The sequence below is a fragment of the Lagenorhynchus albirostris genome, chromosome 21 (assembly GCF_949774975.1).
Source record: "Lagenorhynchus albirostris chromosome 21, mLagAlb1.1, whole genome shotgun sequence".
NCBI classification, from domain to species: Eukaryota; Metazoa; Chordata; class Mammalia; order Artiodactyla; family Delphinidae; genus Lagenorhynchus; species Lagenorhynchus albirostris.
This window is the reverse complement of record NC_083115.1, coordinates 19,763,430-19,778,212: the sequence shown is the minus strand read 5'-3', so window position 1 is coordinate 19,778,212 and position 14,783 is coordinate 19,763,430. Positions and strand designations below refer to the sequence as shown.

General features: G+C 40.5%; 1 protein-coding gene across 1 annotated transcript; it reads right to left on the bottom strand.

Moving 5' to 3' along the window:
• Positions 1-2,001: 2,001 nt before the first annotated feature.
• On the bottom strand, positions 2,002-12,956 carry TRIML2 (tripartite motif family like 2). The gene is made up of 7 exons (XM_060136723.1): positions 12,768-12,956; positions 12,393-12,488; positions 9,937-10,131; positions 8,627-8,767; positions 6,599-6,621; positions 6,327-6,427; positions 2,002-2,573 (listed from the first exon to the last, which is right to left on the bottom strand). The coding sequence occupies exons 1-7, from the start codon at positions 12,954-12,956 to the stop codon at positions 2,002-2,004; spliced, it is 1,317 nt and encodes a 438-aa protein (XP_059992706.1).
• Between the last annotated feature and the right edge of the window lie 1,827 nt (positions 12,957-14,783).

Sequence of the window (14,783 nt, the reverse complement as noted above, 5' to 3'; positions counted from 1 at the left end):
CAAGCACAGTCCTTAGTCTCATGGAATTTAGTCTAGTGGGAAAGGCAATCAAAGAATCGTCCAAATAAATATAAAATTGCAACTGTGCTTTGCATAAAAGAAGTAACTGGTGCAATGATGTCCCAGGACATCATGGGACATGATGTCCCAGGATTCTCCCTTGTTAAGTTTGTCAAGGAGGGCTGCTTTGAGGAGCAACACTTAAGCTGAATTAGTGAAAAAGGGGAGAGTGGTGGAAGTCAGGGAAGTGTATGTGCAAAGTCTCTGTGACTGGTGGAAGGATACACTAGGCATCCATTTATTCAGAGGGTCAGTAGGCTGTGCTAAAGTATTATTTTCAAAGGCTAAAATTCATGATCCTCATACAAATATTGACAGTGATATGTCAAAGATTTTGCTCAACTCAGTGATTAGTTAGGGAACCAGTTAGAGAGTAAAGTTTGTTGCAAGAGAAATGAGAAGCAGTTTAAATAAAATTGCTTAGGGTAGATCCAAAACTGGTTAATACTCTACGTGGTAATAAAACCAAAACCTTTAAGGATTTCTTTTCTACCAGATAATTCTTCGAGTTAACATGCAACTTTAGTGTCTGGGTTCTCATCAGCTGGTAACTACCAAAGTCAATCGCAGATGCATTTTCCTAAATAATTTAAATAATCTTTTTGTGTTGGTTAGACAATGTCTCAGACTGACATTGGTAGGACATGCTGCATTCTCTCTTGGTTTCTAAGTTTGGGAAAATAGTTCTTAAGAGTCAAAGTTGTGGAGGCAGGAGAAATTTGAGGTAAGATGAAGGTGAAGATTTAGACTCATATATACAATTATTATTAAATTCTCACATTTCCCTATAAAGTAAATCGTCATCTTTCCCACAGGAAATTGGGAAGGGGTTTGAGAACCATTGCTCTGAGTTCTAAATCTCAATGTTTCAAATGATCATCTAACTTCCAGCTCACTCACCTGAGCTAAACCCCACTTCTCAGATCAGGGCTACTTTCCCCTTAAGTCTTGTGATTTGATGTGAAGATATGCAATGACTTTTTCCAGGCTTACATTTTTTTACAAATTTGAGACAGAGCGTGCTTTTAAAATGATGATCCAGGTTTAATTCTTTACCCTTGTCACTTACTAGATACTTAACAGCTATGTGACTTTAGGAAAATTAAATCACCTCTGAGCCTCAGCTTCTACATTTGAACAATAAAGATCAATACACACTTATAGGTTGTTAAAAACATAAAGGGAGATACACTATGATAAACCTTTCATTAAAAGTCCCTCTAATAAATATTTTTGTTGTCTTTTCAGCATTGTATGACCACCCCTGAACAAGGCTCTAGCAAAAAATTTTCAGTTGATTATCAAATAGAGAAAGTTGAAGGCAAATACAAGACACCACTACAACATTACTTAATGTAATAGTTTTTCAAAGCAGTGAACTATCAGGCTTCTTTTAAGAAATCTAATTTTCCTTGTAAGAGAGAAGTTGGATACTTGAAATAGTTTTAAAATACATTTTCTGCAACACCTCCTCCCCACTGAGATAAGGTATCCAGGGAACTTAAGTTGTCCTCTATTTGGAGTGATGTTAGAAGTCTTGACAATGTCAGGAATAGGATGTCTCCATTCTACATGTCACTCTGATGATAGCCTCAAATCTAAAGTCTTGATTATACCCAATTCTGTTTTCAGAAATCTCTAGAGTCCTTAACCTAGTCTTAAGGATCCCAGACTATTTCCGTCTCTAATTTCCCAATCTTATGCTGCATAGGCATTTGCTGTTCTAATTAACGTGGAGCCCTTCAGTTATTATCATCCATGATCCAGGTTAAAGGTAACCTCTTCCACGAAATGGGTGTTGAAAGCCACATGAATGCAAAGGCTCTGGGGTGTTAACCTGGGTTCCAACTCAAGTGCTAAAAATCTTTTATTGGATTACTTTGTAAAATAATTTATATAAAGTCATGCTTGTAATATTCTGGCCTCTTGTGGTCTTAGATTTCACACCAAAGAAGGTTGAGGGCTAAAAGTACCATTACAAGAAGAAACATGAGGGAGGCAGATGCTCAGAGAGTCTGAATTCATGCCTCCATTTGAAATACAAAGAGAAAATACAGGCCTGAGAGCTCCTTGGAAGGCGAGATCAGAGAAATTATAGATGAGGGATCTCTTTGTCACATCATAGAAGGATATCTGGCCATACTCATAGTCCAGGAAAACTCCAACTCTGTGCATTTGCTCTCTCCAGGAAACCCTTTTTAAAGGGGGAAAAGCCCAGAAAGTATAATCAGTTCCCATAATGGATCCTGTGAATAAGACCTTATCTCCGGAAGCACTTCTGCTGGCAGAGCTTCCGTGTACGCCCAGCTGCCACTGTGTTGCCTTTTCCACATCCACCTCCCAGTAGTGCCGCCCTGAGGTGAAGCTCTCCACACCCAACACAGTGGCGCTGAAGTCAAATCTCTCTGGGTGACTGGGTACATCCTGCTGCACATTTCTGAGTCTCACACTTCTCAGATCCTCAGATAAGACCAGACAGGGATGAGCTGTCTTAGGGTCCAAAGTTATAGGTCCTGCAGGGAGAAAGAAATTTAGTTAACCTAGGGGCTTGTCAGTGCCAGAGACTGATGATTTCTAACATGCAGGGGCTTCCTCATGAGTGGGCACGGGTCTCAGGCACAGATATGGGAGATGCAATCTAGGAGAGCCAGATAAAGGGACCCGGGCTTCCCTGGTGGCGCAGTGGTTGAGAGTCCGCCTGCCGATGCAGGGGACACGGGTTCGTGCCCTGGTCCGGGAAGATCCCACATGCCGCGGAGTGGCTGGGCCCATGAGCCATGGCCACTGAGCCTGCGCGTCCGGAGCCTGTGCTGCGCAGCAGGAGGGGCCGCAACAGTGAGAGGCCCACGTACCGCAAAAAAAAAAAAAAAAAGTAAGCAGATAAAGGGACCCCTAAGCTCTGTTTCAAGAAATGGGGGAATTTCCTGGTGGCCTAGTGGTTATGACTCCCGTGCTTCCAATGCCAAAAAAGAAAAAAAAAGAAATGGACATCACAGAGGAACAAAGTCAATAAGATAATGGAAGGAGATAAAAATGAAATCTATCTGAGGAAGAAGAACAAAACAATGAATAATGAACTACGGAGAGGTTTAGAAATACCTCTCAAAACAGAAAGGAATTCTGCCAGGCTATAAAAATGACCTGATACTCAGTCCTAGCCCAGTATCACCTGAGACCCAACTCTAGTCCCTAAAGATCTTCTCCAAGCCTGGAACAGCCAGAAACATTAAGTCTTCTAATAGAGCAGTTAATTCATGGCTCTATCCTGTGACTGAACTGCTTTCTTCATCTTAAATATCACCAAGATGTGACAGATACTTAGAAACTGCTGCCAGCAGGCCCTTAATATTGAGTAAATCAAAAGAGAACATATCAGAGGCCAGAAATCCTGTGAGAATCCTCCAGAAAAATCAAGCTGAGATCAAGAACGCTCACTGTGATTTCTTATATGTGAATGAAAGTGGTATGTGCCTTCATATCGCTAACTGTTCCTTCTCATTTCTTTCTGTTCAACTTTTAAATATTCTGATTTCTCAGGGATTGGTCCTGGGTCTTACTTTTCACTACTTGTATTCTTTTCCCCTAAGTGCCTTTATATAGCCTCAGTTTTAAATATCTTCTATATGTTCATGACTTACTCCATAAAAAAGTTGACAAATACCAGTTGAACAAAACGCAGAAATTTCAAACATACTCCATCCAAAATGGAACTCCAAACCTATCCCTTCTCAGTTTCTACTTTTCAGTAGAACATTTATTGCTTTATAGTTGCTCAAGCCATAAACCTGTAGTAGTCCTTGATTTCTTTCTTTAACATCTAATCCAGCAGCAAGTTTTATGGGCAAATGAACTTAAATCTCTGCACTTAATTCATATCATTATTAAAGTGGTCTTAAAAGCCACAAGCCTTGAATTTTAAATTTCAACTTGTCCCAGGCTCCTAGTATTTCCAGAAGACTGGCAGAAATAAATGCAAATTTTCTCTAGAAGTATGTACACCTTCATTTCTGTCCTCAAAGAACTTCTAAAAATAATATTTAAGGAAAAAAGGAAAGCTTACTATTAAAAAAATCATTAACCACACACTCAAAGTAAAAAAGTACTACTGAGTGAGACTAGCAGAAATAAATCTGAAGGACTTCCCTGGTGGCGCAGTGGTTAAGAATCCGCCTGCCATTGCAGGGGACATGGGTTTGATCCCTAGTCTGGGAAGATCCCACACACCACGGAGCAACTAAGCCCGTGTGCCACAACGACTGAGCCTGCGCTCTAGAGCCTGTGAGCCACAACTACTGAGCCCACATGCCACAACTACTGAAGCCTGCATGCCTAGAGCCTGTGCTCTGCAACAAAAGAAGCCACTGCAATGAGAAGCCAGTGCACTACAACAAAGAGTAGCCCCCGCTTGCAGCAACGAAGACCCAATGCAGCCAAAAATAATAAATGAATAAATTTATTTTTAAAAAGTCTGAAGAATTTTACATACTGGAATTGCCAGGCACAAACTCTACAATAATTTTTGGCTTACTATGCTTAAAAAAAAAAAGAAAAACTTAAAAGTATCTACAGAATATAGGAAACTAAAGAAAGCAAGACTAAGTGGATTTGACAAAGAACTAAATACCTTATCTAGAAATAGAAATAAAATGTATTAAATAAAGTGCCAATGGATTACAAGAAAGCTACAGAAAAATATGTCTCATTAGCATAAATGCAAAAATTCTTTAAAAACCATTACTACATTGAATCTGGCAATATGTAAAATGGCTAAAACATTATTACCAAGAGTTTATCTTGGGAATGCAAGGGTGGTTCAACATATGAAGCAAATATAATTCACCATATCAATATATAAAGGAAAAAAATAAATATTTTGGTAGATACAGAAAAAAGCATCTAATTCAACATCTGTTCATGATACAAAGTTTTAGTGAATCAGGAGTAGACAGGGAACTTCCTCAACTTGACAAAAGGCAACTATGAAAAACCTACAGCTAACGTTAAACTTAAAGGTGAAAAACAATGCTTTCTTTCTTCCTAAGATCAGGAAGAAGGTAGATGATTCTCACCACTCCTATTCACCATCATATTGAAGGCGCTAGTAAGTGCAAAAGGTAAGAAGAATACAGAAAAGGCTTACAGAAAGGAAGAAAAAAATTGTCTATATTTATAGATTACTTGAATATCTTTGTAGAGAATCCCCTCAAAATCTACAAAAGTCACTAGATCTAATAAATCAGTTTAGCACAGTTGTAAGATACAATGTCAATCAATATACACGAATATTTCTATATACCATCGATAAACTAGAAATAAATAAAATTTCAATTAGAAGTTGATATTTAATTCCATGAATAGAACTAAAAAATACTTAGGTATCTAATTAAATATGTACAATATTAGCTGAAAACTATGTTGAGAGAAATCAAAGATGACCTAAGTAAAGGGAGATATACCACCATATCCCTAAATTGTTCTATAGATTCAGTGTAATACCAATCAAAACCCCAGCAGGTTTTTTGTAGATGCCAACAAGCTCATTTTAAAATTTATGTGAAGAATTTAGAGTAGCCAAAATTATTTTTGAAGGAACAAATCTGAAGAACTCACAGTGCCCAATTTTAAGACTTTTTGTAGAGTAATCAATCAAGCCAACGTGGTATTAGCAAAAGGATAGATACAATGATCAATGGACCTATTAGACTTGACATAGATCTGCTCGTATGTGCCCACGGATTTTTAACAAATGATGTTGGAACAACTGGATACATACATGTACTAAAAGAGGAGGGGAGTTGTACCATATCTCGAATCGTACATAAATATAACTTTAGGGGTCCCACTGGCAGTCCAGTGGTTAAGACCCTGTGCTTCCACTGGTTCGATCCCTGGTCAGGGCACTAAGATTCTGCATGCCACACAGTGCAGCCAAAAAACAACTTTAAATGAACAATAGACCTAAATGCAAAAACTAAAACTGTAAAAATTCTAGAAAGAAATCTTTGTTGGGGTAAAAAAAGATTTCTTAGGACACAAAAAGCACACACCATTTAAAAAAGAAAAAGGTAACTTCAAAATCTAAAACTTCTGCTCTTCAAAAGACACTATTAGGCAAATGAAAATATAAACCACAGGAGAGAAATATTTGCAAATAGAGTCGTTTTAAATCCTTAAGCTATCTGGAATTTCACTTATGGTAGGATGTTTATTTTATCCTCAAATACAAATGTAAAGTGTCCTGTGATCATGGATGTGTGTCAACTCACTTTGCAGCACTTCTAGCATTTTGCTCATTCCTGTTATTTGGCATAAACTCAGGTCTGTGATTCGGGCGGGCTCTAGACACTGAAGCAGTAGTGACTCACTCCTGTTAAAGAAAGGACAATCTCAGTTACCTGTGTAGACCGCAGGCCCCTCCATCCAGAGGATGGATCTCACTACATGGCCTTGCTATCCGCACCCCAACATCTCTAACCCCTGTGTGCTCACAAATCAGATTGTGAATCTGACCTAAGTGTTTCCAAAATGAATAACTTACCTTTCCAAAGAATATCTTGCATTCTATGGGGTGAAAAGAGACAAAATTACTAGCGGGTATTTAAGCCAAGCCTTTTGTGAATTGTGCTCATGAAAGTATTTTCTCTTATAATAATGAAACTCGATTTCCATGTAATTTCTTCAGCCGCATGGTGCTAATTCTCAGATACCAAAGTTCGACACTGAATAGGAAAAGTCAGAAAAATGCTTGAAATCACTGTTATATTCCCAAGGGATTTAATCTTCTATACCTCAAATTCACAATGCTCCACATTCAAATTCTGCCCGTCTATTTGCTTTCTGTCCTGGGGCTGGCAGGAATTGAGCCTGCTGCCCCGCGTCCTCCGCCCGGGCTTCCTGCAGCCACAGAGACAGGCGTAGCCTCGTGGCGGGGGGGGGGCAGGGGGGGCGGGCTCTGGGGGTCCCTGCCCCGGGAGAGTCCACCTGTGGGAAGGGTGGGCTTTGTTCCCCGAAGAGGGGCCTGCTGAGCCCTGGGTGGCAGGGCGGGGGTACATCTGGGACACCCTGGGCCCCAGCCAGCCCTGTTGTGACCCACTCAGGCCTTGGGCAGATGCAGGAAGGGGGGGACCCGGGGGCGCACGGGACGGGGCCACTGAGCCACGCTGGGTGTGGGAATGGGCCTTTGTGTGGCCGCAAGTGCGTCTGTCCCCTGTGGGTGTTGGGGCGTGGGTGTTCCTGGGCGGGTGGGAACCCAGGGGCGGCCGGTGGAGGGGCAGGGCGCCCTCGGAGACTCCTGAAAGGCAGCGGGTTCAGGACCTGGGGGTGGCGGGCCCAGTAGGCCCAGAAGGAAGCCCCCTGTGGGGAGGGGCTGGGGGGGCCTGGCAGGTGGCAGGGGTGGGAGCCACGGGCATGGTGGGGCACCCAGACCCTGGGGTTGCCGGCTGCCCTGTTCTTCAGCCCCTGAAACAGAGGTTCCCGGACTCCAGGGCCTTGTGATTGATTGAGGCCCCCAGGGCATTTCTGCAATGGGGCTCTGTCTTGCTGTTTATCTTCTTGGAATTTAAAGTTGGAAAGATTTAGAAATTGCTCTTTAGTCATTCATTTAAAACAATAATAAACTCATTAGTTATTAAAAAACAAACAAACAAACAAAAAAGAAGAGAATTGAGCCTGCTAAGCTGGGGATAGTGGCTGGAACCAGGTCAGGAACTGAACATAACTCGGTCACACCTATCTGCACTGTCTGGAACTACGCATGGCTCTAGAACAGAACCTAAGGGTTTATGTGCAGGGGCTTCTCAAAGTACTCATATTGCAAATGTGGGCTTGCCAGAAGGATATAAACAGTCTTCAAAAGATAAAAATTTACTTTTTGAAAATAGTAATGCATGTTACTCAACAAAATTTAAAATACACAATACTGGCAATTCCCTGGGGGTCCAGTGGTTAGGACTCTGCACTCTCACTGCCAAGGGCCCGGGTTCAGTCCCTGGTTGGGAACTAAGATCCCACAAGCTGTGCGGCCTGGCCAAAAATAAAAAAATAAAAACTACAAAGAATCAAAACAGTTTAAAAAACAAACAATACTATACAAGTAAGTCTCACCCTTGTTTCCCAAGGTTACTGCTGATTACTATGTTTGTGTTTATTTTGCCAGAGGTTGTCTGAATGTTAATGAGCATATATGCTTATACATATTCTCTAAATAACAAAAAGTTTTCTGCATGTTTTTTTCACTTAATGAGATATCCTGAAGATAATCTTTTAGTGCATTTAGAACTGCTTTACTCGTTTTTTTATGGTTGCAGAATATTCTATTTTAGGGATACATCATAATTTGACTAACCAATTATTTACCTTATTAAAGGACATCTCAATTCATATTTACTACTGATCAGTGAAGCAGCTCTATACATACCATGATTTTATAATGAGTCATAATGCTTTTGGTAGCCTTCACGTATGACTGAAGATCACTGGGTACTGTGTTCTAGAACTGGCCCCTAGTAAGTACTGTCCACTTCTCATTTCTCAAATACTGTAGTGAAGGTTATTCCCAGAATCTTACCTGGAGCAACGCTGAGGCAGATTGCCCACACTTCTTCTCCAGCTCTGTGGTGATCTTCTGGAGGCCGCAGATCTGTTCAGAGAGCCTGACTTCACTCTCCCTCAGTTTACTCATGTTCTCTCTCCCCAAACAGTTCAGTCTCTGCAGAAGCATCCTTATTACTATTCAACAGCTGACAATTTCTCTTATTCACTAATTCAACCATCTCTTTAAAAACCTGCTTTACTGCCTGCCACCCCAGAAACAGAAATAATTAGACAAGGCCAGGATATTCGTCTGTGTCAAGCAAGACACCTCAATAGAAACTTGATTCTTTGACACAATATATTTATGTTGATGTGGACAGTATCCACATAGTCTACTTAATCAGTTCACAACCTGGACCTAAAACAGATCACTTTTTTTTGCTGTGCAGTTTTGTTCAGGAAGTTTCCTATTTCCTTCATTAAATTAAAACTATGACTTATTATAATTTAATTAAAAATTAAATTCACTGATGAGAATAAAATAGATAATCAAACCAAAAAGGATACCAGTTTCCTTTCTATCCTTGCAAAGAAGCTCCACCTAGTTAAATACATGAATGTTCCATGTTATTTTTTTCTTAACTCAAGTGATATCATACTCCACTGCTGATCTGACAGCTTGCTTTTTTCTTAATAAATAATATGCTCTTGGAGAGCATTCCTTATCTATACATATAGAGCCATGTTATCTTTTCTAAATGCTGAAGAGCATTCCATTGTATGTCCTGTACAATGTAGTTCATGAGTCCAACAGTGATGGATACAGGTTGTATCTACTCTCTTCCTATCAACAAATATTATAGTAACACCTAATACTTACATTACACAATAATGTACACACATACAAACACTATTTAAAGAGCTTTATGTAGATTATCACACTGAAGCCTCACAACAATGTTATGAACTAAGGGCTATTATCCTCATTTTACAGCTAAGGAAACCAAGTCAGAGGTTAAGCAACATGTCTAAGGTCACCTAGAGGCTAGTAAATTGCAGAACCCAGATACGAATCTCATCAATCTGGCTTCAAAGACTACCTCAAAGCCACGGCTCTATACTGAAATAATTTTACCGCACTTCCTTACCCACGTGTCTTTTTATATGCATGTAAGTATATTTGCGAGATAAATTATCAGAAATAGAATTGCTGGATGACTATATCCCTTCTTTTAATAGATCCATGGTTGTCAGTGGATGTCTTATTCTAGAATTGACATACTGTTCAGCTCTTCTTTCTCTCATTTCCCAAATATTGTTAGGATGCCATGTTTCACATCTCACCTGTAGTATTTCCTGGAACTTCTCCTTTAGCTTTGTGGCAAACTCCATCAGTTGGTTCTGACTGGCTTCTCTCAAGTTCAGGTTGAATCCGCACCCTTGTGGACTCTGGAAGTTCACTTTGTTTTCTTCAATCATCAACCAGAACCTTATCCTATATTCAGACTCAATCATCGCTTTAAAATTCTGTTCTTCTTCCTTCACCATAGATGACAGAATTCAGGTTAAACACCACAGATAAATACCTATGGTTACTTTCCATCTATAATTTTAATATAAAGACAAGGAAATATAAAAGTACAGGGGAAGAAGTAACAGATACATAATACAAAGGACAGAGAGAATTTCAGAGTCAACATCAGCCAAGACATCACTACTATCTTAGAACATGAAATGCAGATGAAGAAATGTTAATTGACTTAGAAAACTGAGGAATCTATACAACCTCAGTGACCAAAAAGGAGACCAGGAAAACCGGAAGGCAGCACCAATGGCTTTTGCTGCTTTGGATAGGGGGTGGGAGATGCTTTGGATAGGGGGTGTGAGAAAAGAGGAATCAAAAGGTGACTCTAAGGTTTTTAGACAAAGAATACAGTTGCCAAAACATAGAAAGGAAAAGTACGGAAGGGATAGGCTCCAGAAGTGGGGAGGGTATCAGCAGCTGAGTGTGGGATATGTCAATTTTGATTAGTCAGTTAGCCATCCAAGGAGAGATGCTAGGCAGGAAGTCGGACATGAAAACCCACCACCGGGAAGTCTGACCTAAAGACATCCATTGGGAGTAGTCAGCTTAATGACCATATTTAACCTCCTGAGACTCTGTGGAGTCAAGATTTATCAAGAACCTGACTATTCTCACCACTTCTACCACCCCTCCCCCGCAGTTCACCATTACCTGTCCTTGACTATTGCAAAGAGTCCCCTTCAGGTCCCCCAACCTGTGCTCTCACCCTCCTACAGTCTTATTCTCATTCAGCAGCTAGACTATTCCTACAAAAATGGAAGTTAGATCACATTACTGCTCTGTTCAAAAGTTTCCACTGGCTTCCTTTTTTCATTAAAAAATAATAAATTTTTAAAAAGAGAGAAAAAGAAAATCAACTTCCTTATAAGATGTGGCCTTCTGATCTCATCACCTATTAGCCTCCACTTCCTTCATAACCCCAACCAAGGACACACCAGTCTTGAGATCTTTGTACTTGCCCTTCCCTCTGCCTAGAATATTCTTTCCATGACTGCACAGCTCACTTCCTCACCTCCTCGAGTCTTCTCAAAACCAATTTTGGAATGACAAGGTCCTGATCACTTTGTTTAAAAGTACATCTCATCACTCTTTCCTGTTTTTTTAAATAAAATGTACAGCACTTAACAATGTAACATACTACACATTTTACTTGTTTACCTCCACTAGAATGTCAATTGTACAAGGCCAGGATTGTTTGTTTTGTTTTTCTTTTCACTACTGTATCCCCAGCACCTAGCATAGCTCCTGGCAAACAGTGGGACCCCAATATTTGTTAATATATGGTGCTTGGAGCTGAAAAAAATGCCTACCATCCTCAACTGGATGAGAATCTAGTATAACTAGCAGAACAGTTACATATGAAGGGAGGGTCTGAAATTAGAAGTGAAATGTGCATAATGGATGGTGATTCCTCAATTTGAATAGTAATTCTTTATTTTTTTTTAATTGAAGTATAGTTGACACAATGTTGTGTTAGTTTCAGGTGTACAGCAAAGTGACTCAGTTACACATGTATTTCTCAGATTCTTCTCCCTATATATAAAATATGTATATTTATAGATCTAAATATATATATCTGTTTTATATATAGTACTGTATATGTTAATCCCAAACTCCTAATTTATACCCTCCCCCCCACCCTGGAATAGTAATTCCTAAATTGCCCTTTAAATGGCTTCAGGATTTACATGGCCACCAAAAAAAGTACATAAGATGCTCATTCTCCTATGGCATTGTTATAAACTGTGCTATCAGTCTTTGCCAATAAGGGATGCAAATGCCATCTCACTAACAAATTTAATATAGTTAATTTGTATTTCTCTTACCATGAGCTTATGGACCAATTCAGTATGTTCAAAAGATATCTGCATTTTCTTTTCTGTGAACTCTCATGTCTGATCATTTTTCTGTGGAGTTTCTAGTCTTTTGCTCATTTACTTTTTTTTTGGCTGTGCGGCATGTGGGATCTTAGTTCCCCAATCAGGGTTAGAACCCATGCCCCCTACAGTGGGAGCCTGGAGTGTTAACCACTGGACCACCAGGGAAGTCCCCTGCTTATTGACTTTTAAGAGCTTTTTACACGTGAAGAAATTAACACTTTTCCTACCTATGGATTTCAAGTAGTTTTTCCTGCTTTGTCATTTGATTGTGTTTATATTATTTGCTATCCAACATTATGGGTAATTTCCCCCTAAGGATCAAGATAAGCACTGACCTGCATCATCACCATTCTTTCTTGCTCATCAGCCAATATGCTTTTAGCTACTTCAAGTTTCTCCTTCAATGTGTTCAATATCTCCTGGAATAACTTCTGCAGAGAAATATATCACAGAATTCCAGGTAAAGTAATTGCTTTACAACAGATAGATTCCTAACCTTAGACAACTGAAAGGCCAATAGCCCTGACTACAATGTTTTCCTAGCCTTGAAGTTGAAGGTCTAAATATGGTACTTATCTAGTATTCTTTGATAAACATCAACTAAGGGAATGGTCTTGGAGGATCAGAATATCTGTCCTCCAAATAAATAAGGTAATAAATAAGAGGAGGCAGCCAGAATGACAGTGGTCTGGGATCTGCATGAAGCTTACCCTATAATTCTCAGCAGCCTCTTGTACTCCATATACCACGTGATTCTTGTGCTCCTGGGACGTGAAGTACTTGTCACAAAGCGTGGTTTGGTCATCATGGCAGAACCGCTGTGGTGGCCCCAGATGTATCTCATAGTGGGCATCTTCTGGGATTTCTTGCTCTAACTGGGAGCGGAGCCTTTTGGACATGCCGGCAGGTGGCCCTAGTTGAAAATTGGGCTGCTTCTGATGTGGAATACACCTCCCCGTACTCTGAAAAGGAAAAGAGTGGCAGTGTTCTAGTGCATACACTCGTTAACCTCAGTCCGCAGTCAAGCGTCAGCAGCTCAGTGCATCCTGGACTCCTCAAATCCAGCAAATCTTTGGCAGCCACGTGCTTGGGAAAGGAGACAGGAGTTACACGAACGATCAAGTTTCCTAAGAATTTCAAGCAATTGGTTGAAAATTATTTACAAGTGACAACACAGCAAGCCACCTCCCTGCAAGTCATTAAAAAAAAAAGAGGGACTTCCCTGGTGGTCCAGTGGTTAAGACTAAGCCCTTACACTGCAGGGGGCACGGATCAGGGAACTAAGACCCCACCTGCCATGCGGCATGGCCTAAAAAAAAAGAAAAAAGAAAAGAAAAAAAATGGTGCTCAAAGAAGGCACACTGTTGCAAAGAGCCATGAGAGGAATTTAGGAGCTTCCGGGACTAAGGGGAGGCAGAGGCAGAGCCTAGCCTCAGGCACTCAGGTCGCAAATTAAAGGAATCACTCACCCAGTGCTTGCACGAGCCAAAAAGCAAGGGCCTCCTTGTATGCCTCCTTAAACCACAGAAAGGTGAGGCAACGGGTTACCACGTTTAAGGAAGGGCTTACTTTCAGATTTCAAGGTGCGCATACATGAGAAGCGCACTTACTTTCAGATTTAAAGGTGCGCATACATGAGAAAAGCGCCCTTTTGGACTCCCTAAGTGCGCATGCGCCTGAGTGAGGTAAGGCAAGTTTTGCGCCCGAAGCCCAAAGCACGTCTCACTAGAGACTTGGCCATTAAAAGGTGTTCGTTAAAAAAGTAAATAGGGCTTCCCTAGTGGCACAGTGGTTAAGAATCCGCCTGCCAATGCAGGGGACAAGGGTTTAAACCCTGGTCCGCGAAGTTCCCACATGGCGCAGAGCAACGAAGCCCGTGCGCCACAACTACTGAGCCTGCGCTCTAGAGCCCGCGAGCCACAACTACGGGAGCCCGCGAGCCACAACTACGGAAGCCCGCGTGTCTAGAGCCCGTGCTTCTCAAGAGGAGAAGCCAACGCAATGAGAAGCCCACGCCCTGCACCGAGGAGTAGCCAGCGGCTCGCTGCAACTAGAGAAAGCACGCACGCAGCAAGGAAGACCCAACGCAGCCAAAAACAAACAAATAAATAAATAAATAAAATAGATTTTAAAATAAATAAATAAAACAACCCCCCCAAATAAATAAAACCTTTTCAAAAATAGTAAAGCGAAATTGCACACATTTATATGTACATATACATATATTTTTTCATATATACATGTATATATATGTACATATGCACAGATATACATATGTACATACAGATTTTAAGGAAACAGAACAAGGGATCTATAATCTCTTACATCCAGATAATTCTGATTACCTTTGAGCAACAATTCTACCTTTTCACTAGAAACATTTTAATTATATTCTTAAAATGTATTACCTACTGAATTTGGGAATCTCCTTCCCAATAAAGAATTCCCTTAGTTTCCTTGTTTAATCCCATCTCTAGCCGTTGTTGGGTGACACCATAACACCGAGTATTAATTGATCAAAATTCTCTAATTTACATCTGTCCATTCCATCTCATTAGCCAGTTCTTTTGACAATAGCTCTTGAAAGGAATTGACCTGCCAGAGCGCAGAACTCCCAAACTTCCATTTCTGGATTTATTAGCTTCTTCTGCCTCTCACACTCTCAATTCCACCCAAACTTGATCATCAACCAATCAATCTCTTCACCCTCTTTTAATTTTTAAGAT